This window comes from Sminthopsis crassicaudata, chromosome 2, assembly GCF_048593235.1.
Source record: "Sminthopsis crassicaudata isolate SCR6 chromosome 2, ASM4859323v1, whole genome shotgun sequence".
NCBI lineage: Eukaryota > Metazoa > Chordata > Mammalia > Dasyuromorphia > Dasyuridae > Sminthopsis > Sminthopsis crassicaudata.
This window is the reverse complement of record NC_133618.1, coordinates 528,243,073-528,265,147: the sequence shown is the minus strand read 5'-3', so window position 1 is coordinate 528,265,147 and position 22,075 is coordinate 528,243,073. Positions and strand designations below refer to the sequence as shown.

The window sequence follows — 22,075 nt, the reverse complement described above, 5'->3', positions numbered from 1 at the left end:
TAATAAAAGGGGAAGGCATACTGGGGAGGAGGTAGTCAGAAACAAAACACTTAAGAGGGACAGGATAAAAGGAGAGAGAAAATAGAATAAGCAGGGAAATACTGTTAGAAAAGTGATTGTGAAAACAATTTTAAAGTAAGTTTATAGGATGAAGGCCTCATTTCTTAAACATGTAGGGAAATGAATCAAATTTATAGAAATAAGAGCCATTCCTCTTTTGATAAATGATCAAAAGATATGAACCATTTTCAGATGAAGTAATCAAGTATAGCCATATGGAAAAATACTGTTAACACACTAATGACTGGAGAAATGCAAATTGAAACAATGCTGAGGTACTAACTCATACCTATTAGATTGACTAATAGGTCAGAAAAGGAAAATGACAAATGTTGGAAGGAATGTGGGAAAAATGAGAAATTAATGCACGGTTGGTGAAATTGTGAACTGATGCAACCATTCTGTAGAGCAATTTGGAACTATGCTCAAGGGCTATAAAAATCATGCATATCCTTTGACCTAACAATATCACTACTAGGCATGTATCCCAGAAGAAATTGAAAAAAAAGGAAGAGGACATATATGTTAAAAAAAAAAAAAAACATTTATAACATCTCCTTTCTTAGGGGAAAGAATTAGAAATTGAGGGGAAAATGGGAAGTGGCTAAATAAATTGTATGTAATTATGATGGAATACTAAGAAATTATGAGTAGAATGCTTCAGAAAAACCTAGAAAGACTTCTGCAAATTAAAATGTACTGTGTACAAAGTAACAGCAATGTTGTGGGATAATCCACTCTGAATGACTTTGCTATTCTCAGCAAGACAGTGATCCAAGATTACTCTGAAGGATTTATGATGAAAAATGCTACCCATACCCAGAGAAACAACTGATTGTATCTGAAGACAGATTGAAGCAAACTGTTTTTTTCATTTTATTTTTCTTGATGATTTTATGGGGATGGATGGGATATACGTTTTTTTTTTTTTTTTTTTCAATATGACTTTTATGGAAATGTTTAACATAACTTCACATGTGCCTTCTCAATGGAGGTTTAGTGGGGAGAGAGGAAGGGAGAGAATCTAGAATTAAAAACAAATGTTATAAAAAAGAGGAAAGGACCCACATGTGCCAAAATGTTTGTGGAAGCCCTTTTTCTAGTGGCAAGGAACTGGAAACTGATTGACTGCCCATCAGTTGGAAAATGGCTGCATAAGTTATGATTTTTGAATGTTATGGAATATGATTGTTCTGTTAAGAAATGACCAGCGGGATGATTTTAGAGAGGCCTGGAGAGACCTATGTGAAGTGGTGCTGAGTGAAGTAAGAAGAACCAGGAGATCATTGTACACGGCAACAAGATTATACAATGATCAGTTCTGATGGACGTGACTCTTTTCAACAGATGATTCAGATCAGTTCCAATTGTTCAGTGATGGAGAGCCATCTACACCCAGAGAGGACGGACTGTGGGGACTGAGTGTGAACCACAACATAGTATTTTCACCTTGTTGTTTGCTTGCTTTTTTTTCTTTCCTATTTTTTTCCTTTTTGATCTGATTTTTCTTGTGTAGCAAGATAATTGCAGAAATGTGTATAGAAGAATTGCACATGTTTAACCTATATTGGATTACTTGCTCTCTAGGGAAGGGAGGGAGGGGGAAAAGGAGAAAAATTTGGAACACGTTTTGCAGGGGTGAATGCTGAAAATTATCTTGGCATGTATTTTGAAAAAAAAAAAGCTATTAAAATTTTTAAATGTTGAAAATTGTTTTACATGTAATTGGTTAAAAATTAAGTATACAGAAATAATTGAGGCAAAGCATTGCTTCTGGCAATATCATAACCCATCTATAAAGTGCAATTAATACCTCAGGAGCTTGACCAAGGGATTATTTACCATTAAGGATGCTTTACAGGTGTCTCTTAATCATTTAAGGAATCACCACCACCCAACTTATTTTCAGCAACTCTGAATAAAAGGTAAACTGGTTCATCCACTCAGTAGCAACCAAGGTCAAGCAACTGTTTTTCAAAAGTGGAATAGTGAGCACTTTCATTGGGGATTTTACAACTCCAAAAACTTTAAAGTCATTTAATCTAGCAACTTTCTGATGCCTGAGGCTTGTAATACCTAGTCCTTCCTTCATAATGAAATAATGGTCAGGAATGGTCAGCAATGCACATCTTTATTCTTCTCCTGACAATCTCCTCAGTTCCAGATACTATATAACTTCTTCACTAGCCATATAAGAGGAACTTGTATAACAAGTATTCCAGTCTTCATCTCTTTTACTTTGAAATGTCTCTCCCCTTTCTAACCCAATATTGTTAGCTATTCAGAATGGTTCAGATACCTTCAAGAGCTTTTATTTACCCACAATAACCAGTGAGTAGCTACTGTAAGCCTCTGCACAGGAACTGATTCACAGTAAACATGTAGCCCTGAGCAGCTGCTCCCAGGATCCCACATCCAGCCCAATTCCTCCCAACTATACCTCTTGCTTTCCCCTTTCCAGCATTCTGACGATAATCAGCTCAAACATTTCCATGTGACTTCAGTCACTATCCCTGTGATTTCCCTGACCAAAACATTCTTCCTTAGCCACCAATCCCCTATATATGATGTTCCCCTATTAGAATATAAACCACTTCAGGGCAGGAATTATTATGCTTATATTTGTATCTCCAATGCTTAGCACAGATGTTCATATTATTTAACCATTTATCTTGGTCATATATTTTCTGTTTTTAAATGCAAAGGCTTCCCTTACAACCTCCAGTTGTACAGGTTTCCTTTCCTATATTGACTATATTGATTTTATTTTTGCAGGGTTTTAAATTTCATGTGTAATAACCCCTCTGGAGCTACTCCTCTAGCTCTGTTTGAAACAAGATGTTCTGGAAGAGAGTTCTGGGGCTAACACTGGGGCTAGGATTCCTAACACTGTTTTGTCTGAGCCTTCAAATGGTGTGCTTTGTATTTTCTATTAACCAGTAACCTCAATTAGCTTTTAGGAAAAACATTTTTACTAAGGTGATTTAGTAAAAACATTTGGTTCAAATTATCCTTCACAGATTTTTCATTTCAAAAAAATTTCTGGGGAGGGTTCAGTCTTGACCTACAAAAGTGACATAGGAATACATGTAACCAAAGAATAAACTTGTTACTAGAAGCTTTAGATAGCTCCCCATAGGGGTAACTGTTGGGATCATTCCCTTGGGGGCCTGTAATGTTTTCTTCTCTAAAATATTGTTCTCTTGGAGCAAATTTCTTGGGGAGCTTCTGGGGGGCAGCCTTCATTTCAGTTCAGTTTCAATAATCACTTTAAATGCAGCTAGGAGTTAAAGTCCATTCTACTTCCAAGTCTTGTCTCCTTCATTGGGCCCAGTTAGCTTTAATCAAGATGTCTCTTTCTCCTTGGTTCCCAAGAGCTCTTGTCCGAATGTCTCCAGCCAGCACAAAGGTGGAAGTTGGAATGAATCTTGACTCCTCCTCCCAGAGAGTGGGCTTATGGGTTTCTGTCAGCTTGTGGATCTCCTGGGAAGTCCAAGAACAGGCTTTTCCTCCCGTGAGCTTGTCAGCTTATTTATGCTTTCTTAAAGGTGTGAATTTTGTGAAAACTATAGTAGGTACTAAGTACATGTAAATTAGAGAATCATCTCATCAATTCCACTGAGTACCTTGTTTCAAGTTTCTGGTCCATAACATCTTGTAGGTTCAGATCATACTGATCCATGCTTAATTAGATAATTATATCCATTCCAGTGACTTAGCACCTTGTAAGAATCCTAACAGGGGCCGATCTGTTTGTCCTTGTCTGTTCTCTGTGTAGCTGTGCCATTTTGGATATGTCCCCTCTTACTGGTTAGGTCCCTTTCCAATAACAAAATCCACAGTGATGATTATGGGGTAAGGAGGGTGGTGTGTAACTCTCCTGGTGGGCTCTCCCCCACTCTGGGGGGCCCTCTGCTCTAGTAGAAATAAATTCTCTCTTTAAGGTACCTCTGGGCCCAGGGTCCCCCACTGCTTATTGAATTACCATTAGACTTGAAGTCTTTATAAACAGAATAAGGAGTATTTCTAATTCTCTCTGACAATCACAAGATGTTTTCCTATGTGGTACCATCTGCTTTCATACAGCAATCCAAACACAAATTTAAATGCCTCTATAACCTAAATAAGCACTCTAATTCTCTCAAATTCAGGGCATGTTTATATCTAGCCTACACTTTTAATTTGATGAGATACCTGGATTGATTGGGATTTATTCTTACACACAAAACCTAGAATTGTCTCATCTTTTATGTCCTCAGCTCATATTTGGTGAAAACTTTAGACGCAGTTATAACCAAATGAAGTTCCTTTTTTTTTTTTTTTTTTTTTTTTTTTTTTTTTTAACATATGCCCTTTCATATTTAGGTTACACATCCATTTAAAATGTATTATGTAGAAGAAAAGGCTGCTCTCTAAATGTCTTTAGTTCAAACTGCTTTCCAATTCTTTCAGGACTTCAGTCTTTCCTCTAAGTAGTTTATGCTTTTAGGATTATCAAACATGGGGCTAAAGAGTTTATTTCTGATCCTTATTTAGCCCATGTGTTTCATGGATCTACTTTGCTGTTAACCAGTAGCAAATTATGATTACTGATTTCTAATAAGTTTGAGGTCTTTTGCTTGACATGTATTATTTCCCCTTATTTTCATTATTTCTCTTTCAATTCTGTATGTTTTTTTCAAGATGAATTATATTTTGTGATTCTACCCTTACTAGACATACTGAATTTTGCAAATTAATTTAGTTTCATCAATTATATTACAGTCTAACTATGATCAATTAAAATTCTGATTATTCATATTTCTTTGTTTCTGTAAAGTGTTTTATAATTGCATTTGTCTTATGAGAGTTTTGGTAGATTAGCAGATATTTTATATATTTTGTAGGTTTGGGAAGATGGAATCTTATAGATGGTGGTTTTTGTTACTTCTATATACAAATTCATGAATTTATTTTATATCTCACCATCTTCATTCTTGAACCTATATTTTTGGTGGTAGTATTCTTACATTAATACCAATAAATATTTATGACATATTTGCTTTAAAAGCTCTCTTGCTGGATGATGTTTCAAATGGCAGTTTTTTAAAAGTTCATGATTTCATTAGATTTTCCTCCATTAATCTGCACTACCTGAATAATAGTAAACTGCATGAATGTTCCCTGTAACCGGGGGCCCCCGGAGGCTCTGGATTCACATGAAGAGTGTTGCATCTGGGGAAAACTAACTGCAGAGGCTTTACATGTTCCTTTTCCTTCTGACCCTATTTCAGAGCCAAACTTAGAAAATCCTCTAAAATGAAGCTTATTTGTAACTTAGGTTTAGGTCCCCCTAAGTCTCATCAGAGCTATTCAGAGTACGATACTGGTACAGGGTTTTAGGTAGCTTTTATTTCACCCAACACAGAGAATGCATGTGGCACAAAGTAGTCATAGGCACAGACACCAGAAACACAAAACATGAAAAAGTAAAAGAAATGTCAAACACTCAGTCCAAATCCTTTATACTCTCCTGTACTTTACAGAACAAATTTATCCCCTTCACCTCAGCCTGGCTCCAAGCAGGATTACAGAGTACTGGCAAGACCGTACTCTCTGGTTCTCCATCTGCAAGCGGGCTTCTTCTCTGCAGAGCGAGAACCATCAGGGAGATGTTCTTCAGGGTCCCGGGCTCATGAATTCTAGAGGCTGCATACAAAACTGTTGGACTGCTGTTGTCTACCTTCTCTAGATTGCTGCCCTCGGCAGGGGAAGGCAGGTTTTCTGGGACCTCCCTTCTCGGGCCTAGTGCAGCAAACCCACCTCCCTCTGAGAGACTGCCAGGGAGAGAAGAATTCTCTCTTCTATTCTGCTCTAGAAACCCAAGGGTAATTGCATGAAAAAGGGACTTGGGGTGGGTTCTCTCTTAAGAGAACATAGAAAGGCAATTCCTGTGAAAAAAGTCTATCTTCCTGAACCTTAGAGACTATGAAGAAGCAGCCCCAGTCAGTGGGAACCAATCAGTTAAAATTAAGCTAATGAGTGGCTGTTATCAGACTGATGAGAATTTCTCCCCATTATATAAACATAAGTAGTATGTATTTTTATTAAAATGTTCAAATAACTTAGAAATTCAAAAAAGTGCAGTAATTTCAGGAGACAATTAAAGGAGATATAGCTGAACTTTTTTGTAATTTATAACATATATTTAAGAATCAAGATATTGAAAAAAACTATCACAAGTACCTTTAATAGCTGAAAGTATCAAAATAAGTAAATATACCTATATCTCTGCATCTCTAAGCAATACCACATTGCATTTGCATTTTATATAGTGATATGTAGATTTTGTATAAAATAATCAAATTAACTTAAAATCTAACCGAACTTTGGAATTCTCTATATGTATCAGAAATTATCATTTTTTGCCTGTGAATTATGTAGCTTTTGCACAGTCTCCCCACAAAATCCACTAGATTACTGAAAAATATCTTAATACCCAAACCTGCAAATAAATTCGGATACTTCCAATTTATCAGGCACACAGAATTTTCTTGTAAGGAGGATTTCAGGGGAAAGTATTTGAGGTATATTAAATTTATTTATTTCCCCATTCAAGTGCCTTCATAAATTCTTCTTCAGTGAAAGACAGCATCTTAGCAGCTTCAATATGCATCTGTTAAATAAACATTGTTTAATTTAGTAGCAATTAGAAATGAGCAAGTCACAGAGTAATAAAAATAAACTATAAATACCATCCTAGAAAGCAATTTTGAATCATATTTTAAAAATTAACTATATCCATACTTTTTAACTGAGAGATCCCATTGCTAAAAATATTCACAAGAACAGAGGTCAAAGAAAGGAAGAAAAAATGAGCACACACACACACACACACACACACACACACACACACACACACACACACACACACAAAACTACTCCCTAGCCAAACTTTTTGTGGTAGTTAAGAAAAAAAGAATGCATTACTCAGGGAATGGATTTTTAGTATACAAATGCACAGAATAATACCATGCTGTAAGGAACAATAATACAGTGAATTCAGAGAAGCAGCACAAGAAAATATGAATTGAAGGGTGAAAGCACAGACATCCCAGCTTCTTAAACTCTGCATCACAACCCCACATGAGATCTTGCAAATGAATGTGGAAGTTGCAAAATTAGGATTTATCAGTAAACATTTGATTTGAATATCTATTTTATATACCTATATACCAGAATCATGTAAAAATTTCTCGGGCAAAAAAGGGTTGCAAGTGGAAAAAGTTTTAAGAAATTCAAAAAATTTTAGACAACAACCACAACAATATAAATGAAAAGAACACTGTATTACAATATAGCCAAGGTCAGCCTTGAAAAAGTGATGAAAAGACTCAAAAGACCGCTAGGTGGTACAGTGCAGAGAGCTCTAGACCTTCAGTCAGAGAGACATGAGTTCAAATCCAACTTCTGACCCTTTACTGTGGGTCCTGGGGGTCACTTAGACCCCTATTTGCCTGTTTCCTCATCAGTAAAAAAGGAAAGTAACCCTTTTCAGAGCTATGAGAATGAAATGTGATAATATTTGTAAAGCATTTTGCACAGTGACTGACAAATTAGCAGCTCCTTAATAAAAGCTTGTTTTCTTCTACCTTGCCCTCCATGTGTTTGCAGAAGTGAGGGACTCTGAGTGCAGAACATTGTTTACATTGTCGGATTTCATTTATTGTTGTCCAATGTGCTGATTTGCTTTTTTCTCTTCTCTTTTTACTTTATAATACTTTCTCTTTCTCTTTTTACTTTCTCTTTCTCTTTTTACTTTATAATAATAAAGTAAAAGAGACATATTTGATATAAGGTTTATGTAAAAATAAAAGATATCAACAAAACCCAAAAATTATAAATAAAACCAAAAAGTGACTGCTGCTCTGGGGTTGTTATCCACTCACAATTCTTTGTGACCCTATGTGGGATTTTCTCCGCAGAGACATCACAGTGATTTGCCATTTCCAGATCATTTTACAGATGAGGAAAATGAGGCAAATGGGAATAAGTGACTTGTCTAGGATCACACAGCTTGTAAGCATCTGAACTCAGGTCTATCCTGACTGCTGTATCCACTGGGCCATCTTGTTGTCCTAAAAATGACTTGAAATTTTAAAAATTAGTGAGATTAAAAAATATTCCCTGCCTCTCACCTGAGACTGGCATTGATGAAGGAATTTAGCTTTTCTTACTCAGAACCACATTATCTTAATTTCCTCTTAGAAAAAAAATTAGGGATCATAGAAAAACTACAATAGCTCCAACTGGTGAGGAAAAGGGTCCCTAACTGTATGACTTAAGTTATGCTTCTTATTTCTTGCCACTTTTAACAATTAATTATTTACTCAAGTATAAAAGAAAGAAAATTCATACCACCAATTCCTAGGCTTATTATTTTACATTCTAAACTAACTTTTAATTTAACTTTAGAACATTAGGGTGGAAAGAATTACAAAAGACATTTTTAAGCCTCATTTTTAAATCACAGAGTCCTGACTCATCAAAAGTAAAATATTAAAATGTAAAATAAAATTTTTTCTGATATACCAAGAAAATCTTATTGCTTACTGAGATGGGAATGGGGAAGGAAGGGGAAAGCCACTATATTTACTTTTTCTAATAGCTGACAAGAAACTTGATCTAGTGAACATATCAATGTATTAAGAAGACGACCTGGCTTCAAATTCCACTTTTATCACATATGTCCTTGGAAGTCATTATCCTTTCAGATTCTTTTTTTTTTCCCCCCCTGAGGCTGGGGTTAAGTGACTTGCCCAGGGTCACACAGTTAGGAAGTATTAAGTGTCTAAGACCAAATTTGAACTCGGGTCCTCCTGAATTCAAGGCTGGTGCTCTATCCACTGCACCACTTAGCTACCCCTCCTTTTAGATTCTTGTTTCCTGATCTGAAAAATGATGGCATTACTTGTAATCTCCACGGCTCCTTCCAATTTTGATATACCCTATAGCACTGATTTCTCCTTTTTGTATTTAGTTATTAACATCTAATATTTTACACAGTAAAGTATAAAAGTAAGCCAAAAATGTCACAAAAGTTAGTCGGCTGTACTGAGATTCTGGAGAAATCTCTAAACACAACCATATAACATCTACATTCTCTGGTCTAGCCACATAAATCTATGTGATATACCTTAAGATTCTCTTTGATTTCCACTTAATGCTTTCTTAATATTTTTCTTCCAAAAGGCTTCCCTGATAAACCAAGGTGTCAGTATTATTTCTGCATTGTTCCATTTTATTAAAATTTAAATTGAAGTATTGATGCATTTAAAATATAATTTCCATATGTTTCTGACTTTTCTCCCTTCTTTAAAATCTTACTCTAAAGCCTCCTGATGGGATGAAGATGACCATGGATTTTCAAAGGATTTGCCAGGGAAATACAAATTTTCGAAGGTCCTACAAAACCTTAGGCTTAAAATACCAGTCATTTGATAGACTGAATATCTGCTAAGCAAGGACCAGCCTAGGAATTTTTCTTGGAGAATCTTGTCCTCAGGCTGGCATCTTGGGGGTTAATTACTCAAGTCAGAAATTCTCACAAATCATTACCAAGCCTTGCAAGTATTGTGATTTTCATAGGTACAGGGAGTATCCACAATGAAAAAAGTTAAAGATCCCTAAACTATTGAAATATCAGATCACCTTTAAAAAATGACTAACTAAAACTATGAAAATCCTTTTTATCTACTCTGTGTACATTAGTATTACCCAATTAAAGGTGTAGAATTAGAAGGGATCTTTGGGCATCTAGTCTGATTTCATCCTGGAGGGTCAAAGGAGCGAAGTGATATCTCTGCTTGGCCACACAGAGCAAGGATTCAAACGCAAAGCCTCTGAATCCAAAGTCAAGCTCTTTCCCCTATACTCTATAGTTCTGCCACTGAGAATGAAGAGGGAGGAGGTCAAGAATATTAAATGTGAAAAAGTGGATGTAAAAGTTGCCTATTCTATCACTTCTGTGAGGTTACTATTCATGATACTATTTTTTAAAAAAGAAAGTTATTGCTTAATGGCCAAACAATTAAATGAAGGAAGAACAGAGATTAGAAACACATTAGGATAATACATTTATTCTCTTTTTTTGTATAAGTGTGTGAAGCAATTGGGGTTACGTGACAAAGTCACACAGTTAGTAAATATTAAGTGTCTGAGGATAAATTTAAACTCAGGACCTCATGACTTCAAGGTCAGTGTTCTATTCACTGTACTATCTAGCTGCCTCAAAGCATTTGTTCTCAAATTAGTCAACAAATATTTGAGTGCTATGGATGTATTAGATGCTATAAAATTAAAAGAACTTAATTTTGCTATATAATGCAGCAGGATTTAATAAATACATTTTGATTCAGAAAAAAACTGATTTTGTCCTTCCTGAATTCTTAGTGTTTTGATATATATGAAGGAATTAGCTGTTTGTACATCTTAAACGGTGAACAATCAGATCAAATCCAAAAGTACAAAAACACTTTGCTGACTTGGGAAAAGAGTCAATTTTTCAAATGGACTATTTTCACTAAGCAAATTATTATATAGAGAATCTCTTTAATAAACAGATGAGAATGATTTGCCATTCGAAATACCAGATCAAACAGAGCTAACTTGTGGTTACAAAGGAGATATGTCAAGAATTGTCTCTGACCAATGGTTTGTACTGCTTTTTGTTTAAAAAAATATTTCTCCATATATAGTAAATTTTAGCCCAATTCACTTGTAAATTACCATCTATTTAAAATTAATAAAGTGCAAATTAAAGTTACATAAAAAACTTGGTTCAAATGCAATAATAAGTTGCTTTCTAAATGTCCTGTTGTATAGAAGGTTCTTTGCAATAGAAGCAACTTTGTTTTTTGTCTCATGTCCTCCTCAGCCTTTTGATCATGCTTGTGATGCACTCCCTTCTCAGAACCTGCTAACATTCTTTACCTCCTCCATCATGAAGCTTTCCCTGATCCTAACTCCAAGCTCCAACTTTCTGGAACATACTGTGCCTTAATTCTTTCCTTTCTCCTTTCACATACTTCCTTGTCTCATGTTTCTTTGTGCACATCACATATCTCCCCAGTAGATTGCATTTAGCACAGAGGCTATTATTATTTCTCAACTTTATATCCCTAGTACATATCAGGTGCCATATGACAAATAATCGATAATTTTTTTCCTGCTTTTTTTTGCATCCAAGTCTGTGATTTCATCAGCTTGTAGAAATTCTCCTCCACTTAACAAATAGCAGCTCATCTTTATCTTCTTGTTTTAGAAATTTGCCTTGGGACAATTAGACCATAATTGATTTGTCCACATTCATACTGTTGCTGTGCCAGAGGCAGAAATTAGAAAAAAAGTCTCCAGAAATGGCCTTCTCTCCAATATGCTGCTCACAAGAATGTTTCTGAGTTGAGGAGTCTTCATACTACATTTTCTACCCTCATCTTCAGTATAATCTAGTTAAATTTAATGCATATACCAAGGTATTCAGAGGCAACCAGTAACAATAGTGGAAAATGTGTAGTCCTAAGTATTTTGTCTCAATTTCCTTAACTGTAAAATGGGGATAACAACATATTGCAAGGTTGCCATAAGGATCAAATGAACTATTTGTAAACAAGCTAAGCACAGTTCCTAGTACATCAAAGATTCTATATAAATGCTTATTCCCTCCTTCCCTATATGATGATGATGATAACAAATAACTAACTTTATGAAATTTGGTATGTGAAAATTACATCAAAAGAATTATAAACAGGTATCTAAAAAGCAAAAAATTCTTTAGTAATAAAATCATACACACAATTATATTATCCATGACTTAATTTTTCAGAATAAGTTTACCTTTTGTCTTTTTAAAATATCAATTAATTTCAGCTGTTTTTTGAAACCTGTCATTAACTCTCCTTTTTGTTTTTCCAGCTTCCTGTTTTCTGTTTTTAATTCTTCAATTTTCTTGTATTCTTCATTTGCTAAGTCCTATAAAAGAGCATAAAAAATTAGCACTCTGACTTACTGATCTAAGTGTAAGGAAACAAGCATTTATTAAAAGTTCCTACTATGTACCAGTCAGCTAAGGCTTATTGGATCATATTTGATACTTATCAAAATTCTGATAGATATTTATAATTAATTATTCCCATTTATAGTTGAGACTGAGGTAGACAGATTAAATAACTTGTGTAGAGTCAAACAGTGAGGAAGTTTCCAAGGCCACATTTGAACTCAAGTATTTCTGACTCTGTGCCCAACACTATCCATGCATAACCTAACTATCCTCTACTTGGCAAAGTACTTGAATAAAAAAAAATTTGAAAGACCATGACTGTATCAGAAACTAAAAGTAAGAGTTTTAAAACTGTCCATTTGATCTTTAAGAATATGATTCTCTCCTTTTTTGAATTTTATATTTTATATAAGGATTTCATTCCAAAAAAAATCTTTTACTGAGCCATTGTAAAACATGAATTATAGAATCAAGAGACATGTAAGTGATCTCAAATAGCCCTTTAATCTAGCTTAAAGAAAAATTTCTAAAAATTTATCAGATATATACAGATATTACTGGATGGCTTCAATATTACAAAGCTTTTCTAACCTAACTATTCAAAGTGAGAATCTTAAACTAGGACACATGGATAGATTTCAGAGGATTCATGAATTTGGATGGGAAAAGAAATTACATCATTTTCATGAAATTTTAAACTAAAATTTAGTGTTTCCTTTAATCATTTAAAAATATTAGAATTCTGAAAAAGCTTTCATTGGCTTCAACTAGACAGCTAAAGAGGCCCACAATTCAAAAAAGATTAAGAACCTCATAACTAAACTAAATTTATCTTAGAAGATTCTGTGCTACTTCTTCTGATCTTACTGAAGATAAGTTTGCCCTTAGTCTTTCTAATCTCCTTTTATCCTATGAATTATGGGTCACTTGTCTGGACTAAATTCATGGAAGCTCAGCTCCAGGTTGAGTACAGGGTAATGAATTTTTAAATCATAATTATTCTGTAAACTTATCTAATAAACAAGGGAATTACAATGTTGTACCCTCGTAGAGAGCTTACTCGCAAAAAATAACAGATCTTTGAAGCATACCAAACTGACATTCTGAAACCCTGTTTCCTAGGAATATTTTTTCAAATCTTTGATATATAAGTACAGAGGTAAATTTGTCCAATAATTTCTGCATATCAACATCAAGTAAGGCATATAATAGGCAGCCTGCTTGTCCATGGTGCTTACAAAGATCTTCTATGCTAAGTTTTAATGAAAGAGGACTTCCTTCTAGATAGCGAAGCAGTTTTATCTGAACTCAGGCGCTACTCCTCTCTTCAGGCAGCATAATGCTGACTAGAAAGCCTACAGCAGTCCCAGCATTTCTCCCCAAGATAAGCCCATGGTGACCCAAGAGGGAGGAAGAGCATCCCGTTGTCTAGACTGAGACGTGCCCTTGGATACCCCCTTCTCTCCCCCTCCTAGTCCATGTCGCCTCTCTGCTGATCTCCCATTTCCAGCCGCCTCTCAGGCCATTTACACTGGACATGTCCAAACTCAATCCGTTATCTTTCTGCCAAAACTTCCTCACTCAGGTACCTTTCATGCCATCCTGCACAACTTTCATAGATCCACTTCTTGCCCCACACAGCCTCCCCATTGCCAAGACCTACGTTCTGCCTGTGTCCCCTCTAACTGCCTCCCCTCCGGACCACTGCAGAGCCAGCTGATGGGGTTCCTGCTCGAGCATCTTCCCACTCCAATCTGTCTTCCATGAAGCCACCCAAAGTGATTTTCATAAAGTGAAGGGCTGAACAGATCACTCCTTCCTCGAATCCAGGGGCTCCCTATCAGCTCCAGATTCAAATACAAAATATTCCCTTTGGCATTCAAAGCCCAGTGACCTAGACCCTCCCACTTTTCTAGCCTCTGTATACTTAATGTACTTCCACCTCCTGACTGTTCCAGAAATAAGACATTCCCTCTCTTGACTGTAGGAATTTCCTGTCCCCCATGACTAGAATGCTCTCCCCTCCTCATATCTACCTATTGATTTCCTGGCTTTCTTTAAATTCCAACTAAAACCATATCTTCTACAGGAATCTTTTCTGAACATCTCATTTCTAGTGCCTTTCATCTCTGAGAGAAAAAAGAGAAAGGAGAGAAAGGAGAGAGAGAGAGAGAGAGAGAGAGAGAGAGAGAGAGAGAGAGAGAGAGAGAGAGAGAGAGAGAAAGAGAGAGAGAGAGAGAATGAGAGAGAGAGAGAGAATGAGAGAGAGAGAATGAGAGAGAGAGAGAGAATGAGAGAGAGAGAATGAGAGAGAGACATGGTAATCTAGCTACATTTCATTATCTGGACAAGAGGCAAAACCAATTTAGAGACTCAGTCCAAGCCACTCATTTTCAAATTAGGAAACAAGTGAAATGATTTGCTAAAGTCACTTACATAGTAACATAGTTCAAGCCAGGGCTAGAACAAGGTCTTCTGTTACCAGATTCCTGAAGCTCTTTGCTCAGCACCCAAAGAAGCTTCCTCTACCTGTTTTTAACTTTGTGGTACATTAAATGCTCTCTTGTGGGTAAGTTATGGCCTTCACTGACCAAGCCCCGAAGTACTCTGGGAAGAATGTGAGATTGGCATAGTGTCACTTTGACCACCTGGAGAGCCTCATCACGTAACAGCAAATCTTTCTTTCTGAACTTTGGATTAGACATTTCCATGACAATGGCAAACCTCCTTGATGAGCATATGTCACACTCCTTTCCCCTTCATTTGATAATGATAATGAGGAGCCTTGAACAAAATTATCTTGGTGGTTGCACTTGTCAAACAATCTCCCATGATCTTGACACATGACTAATGTCTAGTTGGAAGACTTTCAAAGCTGCCTCTTACTCTACTGGTTGAATCTATTATACTACAAGATTTTATATTCTCTACCTAATCTCTCTATGTGGAGTTATTGTCAATTATATATATATATATATATATATATATATATATATTTGTAATTGTTTGGTGCCTACTATATCCAACATCTTTTGACTCTCTTCTTGAAGAAAACTTTCTTCTTACATAAGGGACACTTCCAAATATTCTACAAATGCTTGGTTTTTTGTATTCCTTAATCCCAGACTATAGTTTCCAATATATTTTTCGTCATCCTTCCTTTTGCGACAAGTCAGCAAGTAAGCATCAAAATGTATACTGATATGATCAATGAATGATACAATATAAGAGAATCTGATTTTTGTTGAATTTCTCTATATCTAAGTTATTCCATAGATTTTGATGTATAAAATGCAGTTATCTTGCTCACAGTCTTTTATGCTTATTTTATCATGACACTCATGAGAGACTTGTCTTGAAGTATACAAAACAAATTATATAAAATAATATTGCACTGACTTTATTTTTAATTAGCTTTTTATGTTTATGTGTTGTTACCCTAAAAGAATGTAAACTCTTCGAGGGCAGGATTTGTTTCATTTCCACCTCTGTGTCCTCTCTATTTAATATAATGTCTGGCATATAGTAGATGCTTAATTCAAATGAATCTTAATGCTGAATAAAGTCCCCTAATGTTGTACTAATTAGATTCCATACCATAGGAATTAATTTTACACCTATAAATGCTACATTTTCACAATCCCAGCCTAAACATAATACTAGGTTTTAAAAATAGCACCTTATTTTTGGTTTAAATTAACTTGCTGGTCCACCATGATTCTTGTCTTTTTCCCCCCTGTGATTGTCTATCTATCATTTCATACCAGTTAACCATAACTACTCTAACTTCTCTATAAATTCATCTTCTAAGAAATATGGAATTACAACTTGCCTTTTTGGAAAAACATACAGACTGATAAAATAACAGATTACTGAAGATTCAGTTATATCTGACAGTTAAAGAAGTCCAATTGTTTTGGGTACCCAAATATAGATGTAGGTATGGGCTAAACCACTGATCAAAGATGGCTTTTGAGAATGAGAAATGTCTGGAAAAAGATAACACATAAAATGTGTCTGAGGAATTCTGCTATATACGGAAATCTACTTTTTCATAATTAAGTACATATGCTTAAGATATTAAATATCTTTCAGGAACATAATTTTGGGCCAGTTATTAAGGTCACTTTCAATTTGAGTTCTATTTTCCAAAATGTTACAAATTAAATCCAATTCTTTATTAACTGCAAATATAATCAAACTATTCTAGGTTCTATCATCTGGCAAACTATTAAACTTGAGGAGGGCAAATATATAGCAGACTCTGGGTTTTTCTCTCCAATTGAACATAAGAGATATAAATCTCTATTTAGGAGATATAATCCTCTGAATTACGGGGTAGACAGACATCAAACTATGACACAATTCAAGATATATACTTCTGATTTTTCTTTGATGTTTTGAAATATACAGGGATTTCATCAATGTGAATACTTCCTCCACTAGTGCAGATTACTCTTTAGTATGAATAGCTCTTAGCCAGATTTTCCCATAAATCTTCCATATGGCAGTCATTCAATATGCCAAAGGCTATCCTCTTTTCCTCAATACCTCTTAATAACTAATAAGCAATTTAGATTGTTGTCTCTCTTGCCATGGATAGAGTACACGAATGTTTTTTGTTTATAAACTGCCTTCAGAAGTACACATTACCAATAACATGCTTAACACAGCTTAAACTTATTATCATGTGTCTTCACTAACCTCTGTTATTTGTTTCACTTGTAGATTATTGTTTTTAAAACAATGCATACATTTGTTATGTAGAAAACAAAGCATTTTTCTTTAAACTTAAATTTTCTAAGAATATATTTTGTCTTTCTGTTAGAATTCATGGGAGGTGTTAAAATACACTTGCCAGTGGCTTCTTGGAGATCCAACCCAGACCTGCAGAATGGATCTCCTTGTGTGAGAGGATGACACAAGGAGACTGAGAGGCAGTTGCTGTTCTCTAACCTCTTTTCTCTTCTTTCTGCCTCCAATTTATCTCATTCCCAGTCTGCACACCTATGTCAGCAAAAGCTGCCCTGCAACTTCTTCAGATGCTGTGATCCACAGTTGCAGAAGCTCTAGGGAATTAACTTGCCCCTTAACACTTTTCCATTCTACTTTTTTGGGGGAGGCAAGGCAATCAAGTTAAGTGACTTGTCCAGATTTACACAGCTAATTAAGCTAAATTTGAGGCCAAATTTGAACTCAGTTCCTCCTGACTCCAGGGCCAGTGCTCTACCCACTGCACCACCGAGCTCTCTGTATATTCTACAGAAAAGATAACAATGTTAATGAAGGCAATTATTTCCAAAATATTATCCCACATTTTTACTGTACCTTATTATTCTGCTTTATTTTATTTAACTCAAGCTTATATTTTTCTACATCTTCAAGAGCTCTATTCAAGCGGACTTCTATGGCACTTTGGCTGGATGAAGCCTGTTTTTGTAGTTTCTTTCTGTTGTCTAATTCCTGTAGTATAAACCAAAAAAGGAGAGAATATTAATAACAAACATGATATGTAATATGCTCTTTCAATTATCTAATTCATTTTATATTTTCTCATTTCCTTTTCTTGTCCATTTTTTCCCCCATTCTTTACCTTAGAAAAAATGTAGATGACTTTTTATATAAAAGTTCTGGCAATAAAGAAGTAGGAAGTAGTCAAAAAATCAATACATGAACATAGTTAATGAAATATATATTAAGATATGTCAATATATGATAATAAAATAATCTGTCTATAACCTTTTATTGAGACAACTCGTGTCTTTTAGTATACAAACATTTAAAAATATTTATATGACATCACACATCATCTTTGCTTTCTAAAAGCAGCAATTTTTTTGGTCCGGTGAGGAAGCTAATGACAAATTAGAAACAAACAAAAAATATCAGAACAAAACATACATAAAACCTCACCAGAAAACCACAGAAGCATTGTGCAAAGTGTGTTATTTGCAAAGTTTCCAGGAAATATAGTGCTTTCTCTATTAACACAGTTTCCAATTCTAAATGGAAAACACCAACTTACACAGCATTGTGTCTGAACCTAAAGTTCATAATTGGCTGCTTAGTGTTGGTGTTGATTAAATATTTCCACTCAAGCTATTAGGCCCCCCCCCCCCCCAAAAAAAAAAGTACTACTATGGCATGCAACTGGATAGGTCTCATTCTCCTGTACTTTAGTCAGGTAATAAAAGACACAAAAAAAAGAAAAAAAGGTTAGAGTTATAGTTCTTGATGGTTTGCTTCTTAGATATATTTATTTTAGAGTTATTTGGAGGGATGTTCTGTTTTAATTTAAATGACTTGTGTAATACATTTTGAGGTGGAATTTGATAGATTTTTTCCCTAATGAATTAGAGGAATTTGATTATATGATACAGATTTGATTTATTGATTTTTCTTTGACAAAGACTAAGCTTTTGCTTCTAATGAATCCAAATGGCAGCATCTCATTTGATTACTTTATTTTTATACTTATATTTTTCAGGAAAAATACTGTAAATTGTAAATAATACATAACTATAATATGCTGATCTGTGATGGTTGGCAATGTTAATCTAAGATGAACAGAAAAAAATAAAGTTTTATTTATTGTGGGGAAAAAAAAAAGTATGAAGTCAGGAGGACCTGAGTTCAAATCTGATTTCAAACACATAATACTTCCTAACTGTGTGACCCTGGGAAAGTCACTTAACCCCAAATGCCTTAGCAAAAAAAAATGTATGACACTTCTTTGTTAGCAGGAGATGTAGAGGTTAAGTAATTCAGACAAATATCAATGAGGTGCCCTCAGAATTAAAGTTTCTCCTTGTCATAAAGAAAAATTAAAAAATAAATAAAATTTGACCACGAATGCAACTTTGTCTTTGTGTTTCCCACCTTTCTGCTGAGAAGGAAAATATTTTTAATAATCTTTTCTGCCGAGTCATTATTGGTTTATCAATTTCCTGGAGTATATAGCTTTCCTTAATTATCTTTTCATTTATATTATCTAAAGTCATGCAAATTGGTCTTCTGGTTCTAAGTAATGTGGGTGTTACAGAGGGGGCACCAAAGTGATTTTCCAATAGGTCTTCGAACTTTAAAACACTCACAACTAGAATGGTTTCTATTCTATATACCAGTGGTCCTCAAACTTTTTAAATAGGGGGCCAGTTCACTGTCCCTCAGACTGTGGGAGGGCCAGACTATAGTAAAAACAAAACCTCATACTCTGAGTCCTCCCCTCAGCCCATTTGCCATAACTGGAGGGCTCTCTGGCCTGAGAACTGTAGTTTGAGAACCCCTGCTATAGACTCTATATATTCTATAGAATGTGACTATAAAGTTCAGCATAACAGAAAAGAGTATTTAACATGGACCCAGAGGACCTTAAGGTACTTCAAGTGTCTGGCTTCAGGATCCTTATCCTTGGACAATATCATAATAGCCATAAATAATCACATAATCATAAATTTTTAGAGTTGGAAGGAATCTCAATGGGCATCTATTATAACATACTCCACAAGTAGTTATTTAGTGTCTGCTGAAAGCCTCCAAATTAGGATGTCCCATCACCTTCTGAGTCAGTTCATTTTACTTTTGGATAGCCTCTAAGTATAGACATCAAAACTGAAGTTTACCTTTTTGTAACTTCTTCATAATTATGTCCTCTAGGTTTAGAATAAAATAGGTCTGATCTTCCATATGTCAGCCCTTCAAATAGCAAATTTCCCTTGAGCCTTTATTTTTCTAAGATAAACATCCCCAGGTCCTTAAGTCACACACACACACACACGTGCGCACACACTCATGCACATGGATTCAAGGGCCTTTTTGGATACTGTACTTTAGATGCTTTTTATTTTCTTCTGAAAATATGGCAGCCAGAACTAAACATGATACTTCATATGTAATCTCTCCAGTGCAGAGTATAAAAGGATTATATCTCCAGCCTGTTCCTCAAATTATAACTCTTTAAATGCTGTCCAACATCACATTGGCTGTTTTGGCTGCAGACTTATATTGAGCTTATACAAACCCCAGATCTTTAACAAACAAATTTTTCTAATTATGCCTCTCCTATCCCATACTTGTGAAGTTTATTTTTATCCCTTTAAAATTATACCATTGAAATTCAAATCCTATTTTTAAATAATATTTTATTTTCCTGAAATTATATGTAAAAAAATTTAAACTTTTTTTTTTTAGTTTTTGAGTTCCAAATTACACCTCCTCTTTCCTGTTCCCTCTCTGAGACAGTAAGCAATCTGATATATATTAGAGATGTATGATGAAATAAAACATTTCTATATTAATGTCATTTTATAGAAAAAACAAAAAGGAAGGAAGGGAAGAAAGGAGGAGGAAATGAAGGAAGGAAAAAAGGAAGAAAATGCAGAAGGGAGGAAGGAAGGGAAGAAGAAGAGATGGAAGGAAGAAGGGAAGGAAGGAAGGAAAGAAGAGGAGGAGGGAGGAAGAAGGAAGTGAAGAAGGGAAGGAAGTAAGGAAAGAAAAAAGGAAAGAAGGAAGAAAGGAAAGAGAGAGAGAGAGTAATTAGAATTAGTATGCTTTGGTTTTGTAGTATTCAGATGCCATCAGTCATTTTTCTGAAGGCAGATACCATTTTTTCGTATTGAGTCCATTGAAATTGTTTTGGATCCTTGTATTGCAGAGAATAGCTAAATCATTCACAATTGATTAGCACACAGTACTTCTGTTACTAAGTATAATGTTCTCCTGGGTCTCCCCACTTCACTGCATCACTTCCAGGTTTTTCTGAAATCATCCTGCTTATCATTTTTATAGCACAATAATATTCCATTAAAATTATATACCACTGAAGTACATCCTATTAAAGACAGTCCAAAGTTGTCAATTAATGAGTAAACATTTCCTATGTGTAGTCAACTTGCTATGTTGTGAGATACACCATAAAGCCTCAAAGAGCTTACATTGTATTTTATCAAGACAATCCACATGTATATATAAGATGATACATTATGTATGCACAGGTATTCAAATACAATTCACATTTGTGTGTGTGTGTGTTCAAATATAATTCACGTGTGTGTGTATGTGTGTGTGTGTGTGTGTGTGTGTGTGTGTGTGTGTGTGTGTGTGTGTGTGTTAAGGACAGGGTTACTAAGGACACTGGCAGCCAGAGGATCAGGAAAGGTCTCATGGAGAAGGAAGAGTTGAGCTGAGCTTTGAGGAGAAGCCAGGAACCCTAAGAAGCAGAAGGGAATGAATTTTAGGTTTGTATCAAGGAAGAATGGTGGGAGATGGGATGTCATATTTAAGGAAGTGTAAGAAAGCCAATCCAGCTGTAGATGGATTGTAGAGATTTATAGAGAGTGTGAAAGAAAATAATATATAAGAAACTGGAAAGTTGGGCTGGAGCATGGCTGTGAAGGAATTTTTATTTATTTATTTACTTATTTATTTTTTTGAGGCTGGAGTTAAGTGACTTGCCCAAGGTCACACAGCTAGGAAGTGCTAAGTGTCTGAGGCCAAATTTGAACTCGGGTCCTCCTGAATTCAAGGCTGATGCTCTATCCACTGTACCACCTAGCTGCCCCTGTGAAGGAATTTAAATGTCAACTAGGGAAGTCTGTATTTGTGATAGGGAGCTAAAGGAGATTAGTTAGCAGGAGAGTGACATGGTAAGACACTTACCTTACAAATGTCACTTTGTCAGCTGTACAGAGAATGGAGAAGAGAGTAAAGATGGTAGGCAGAGAGATCAGTTAGGAGATTGTCAAAATAGCCCAGTTACATGTGAGAAATGATGAGGGCCTGAACTGCAGTGGTGACTGTGAATAAAGAGAGAAGGACATACATAGAAGTTAGTGATGTTGCAGAGAAAGAATTGAAAAGGCCCGGCAAATGAGGAGGTATATTGAGTAGTGTAAGGATGCGGTTTCTGCAAAACAAGAGAAGGGAATTGTAAAGGCCCTTTAAATGGGCGGCGCCACAGTGCAATGGGAGATTGAGGCC

The 22,075-nt window shown here is 35.4% G+C and overlaps 1 protein-coding gene across 4 annotated transcripts in view; it reads right to left on the bottom strand.

The window, feature by feature from the left end:
* Positions 1-5,431: 5,431 nt before the first annotated feature.
* The window catches only part of TEX9 (testis expressed 9), a 63,528-nt gene continuing 46,884 nt past the window's right edge, over positions 5,432-22,075 (bottom strand). For 3 of the 4 annotated variants that reach the window (XM_074294600.1, XM_074294602.1, XM_074294603.1), the window contains 3 exons: positions 17,426-17,560; positions 11,935-12,069; positions 5,432-6,715 (listed from right to left, as the gene is read on the bottom strand). In XM_074294600.1, the coding sequence (XP_074150701.1) occupies positions 6,638-6,715; positions 11,935-12,069; positions 17,426-17,560 (348 nt within the window). In that variant the 3' untranslated portion in view covers positions 5,432-6,637. Of the gene's footprint in view, positions 6,716-11,934; positions 12,070-14,514; positions 14,705-17,425; positions 17,561-22,075 lie in introns of those variants that run through there. The other variant, XM_074294601.1, reaches the window with a different exon arrangement.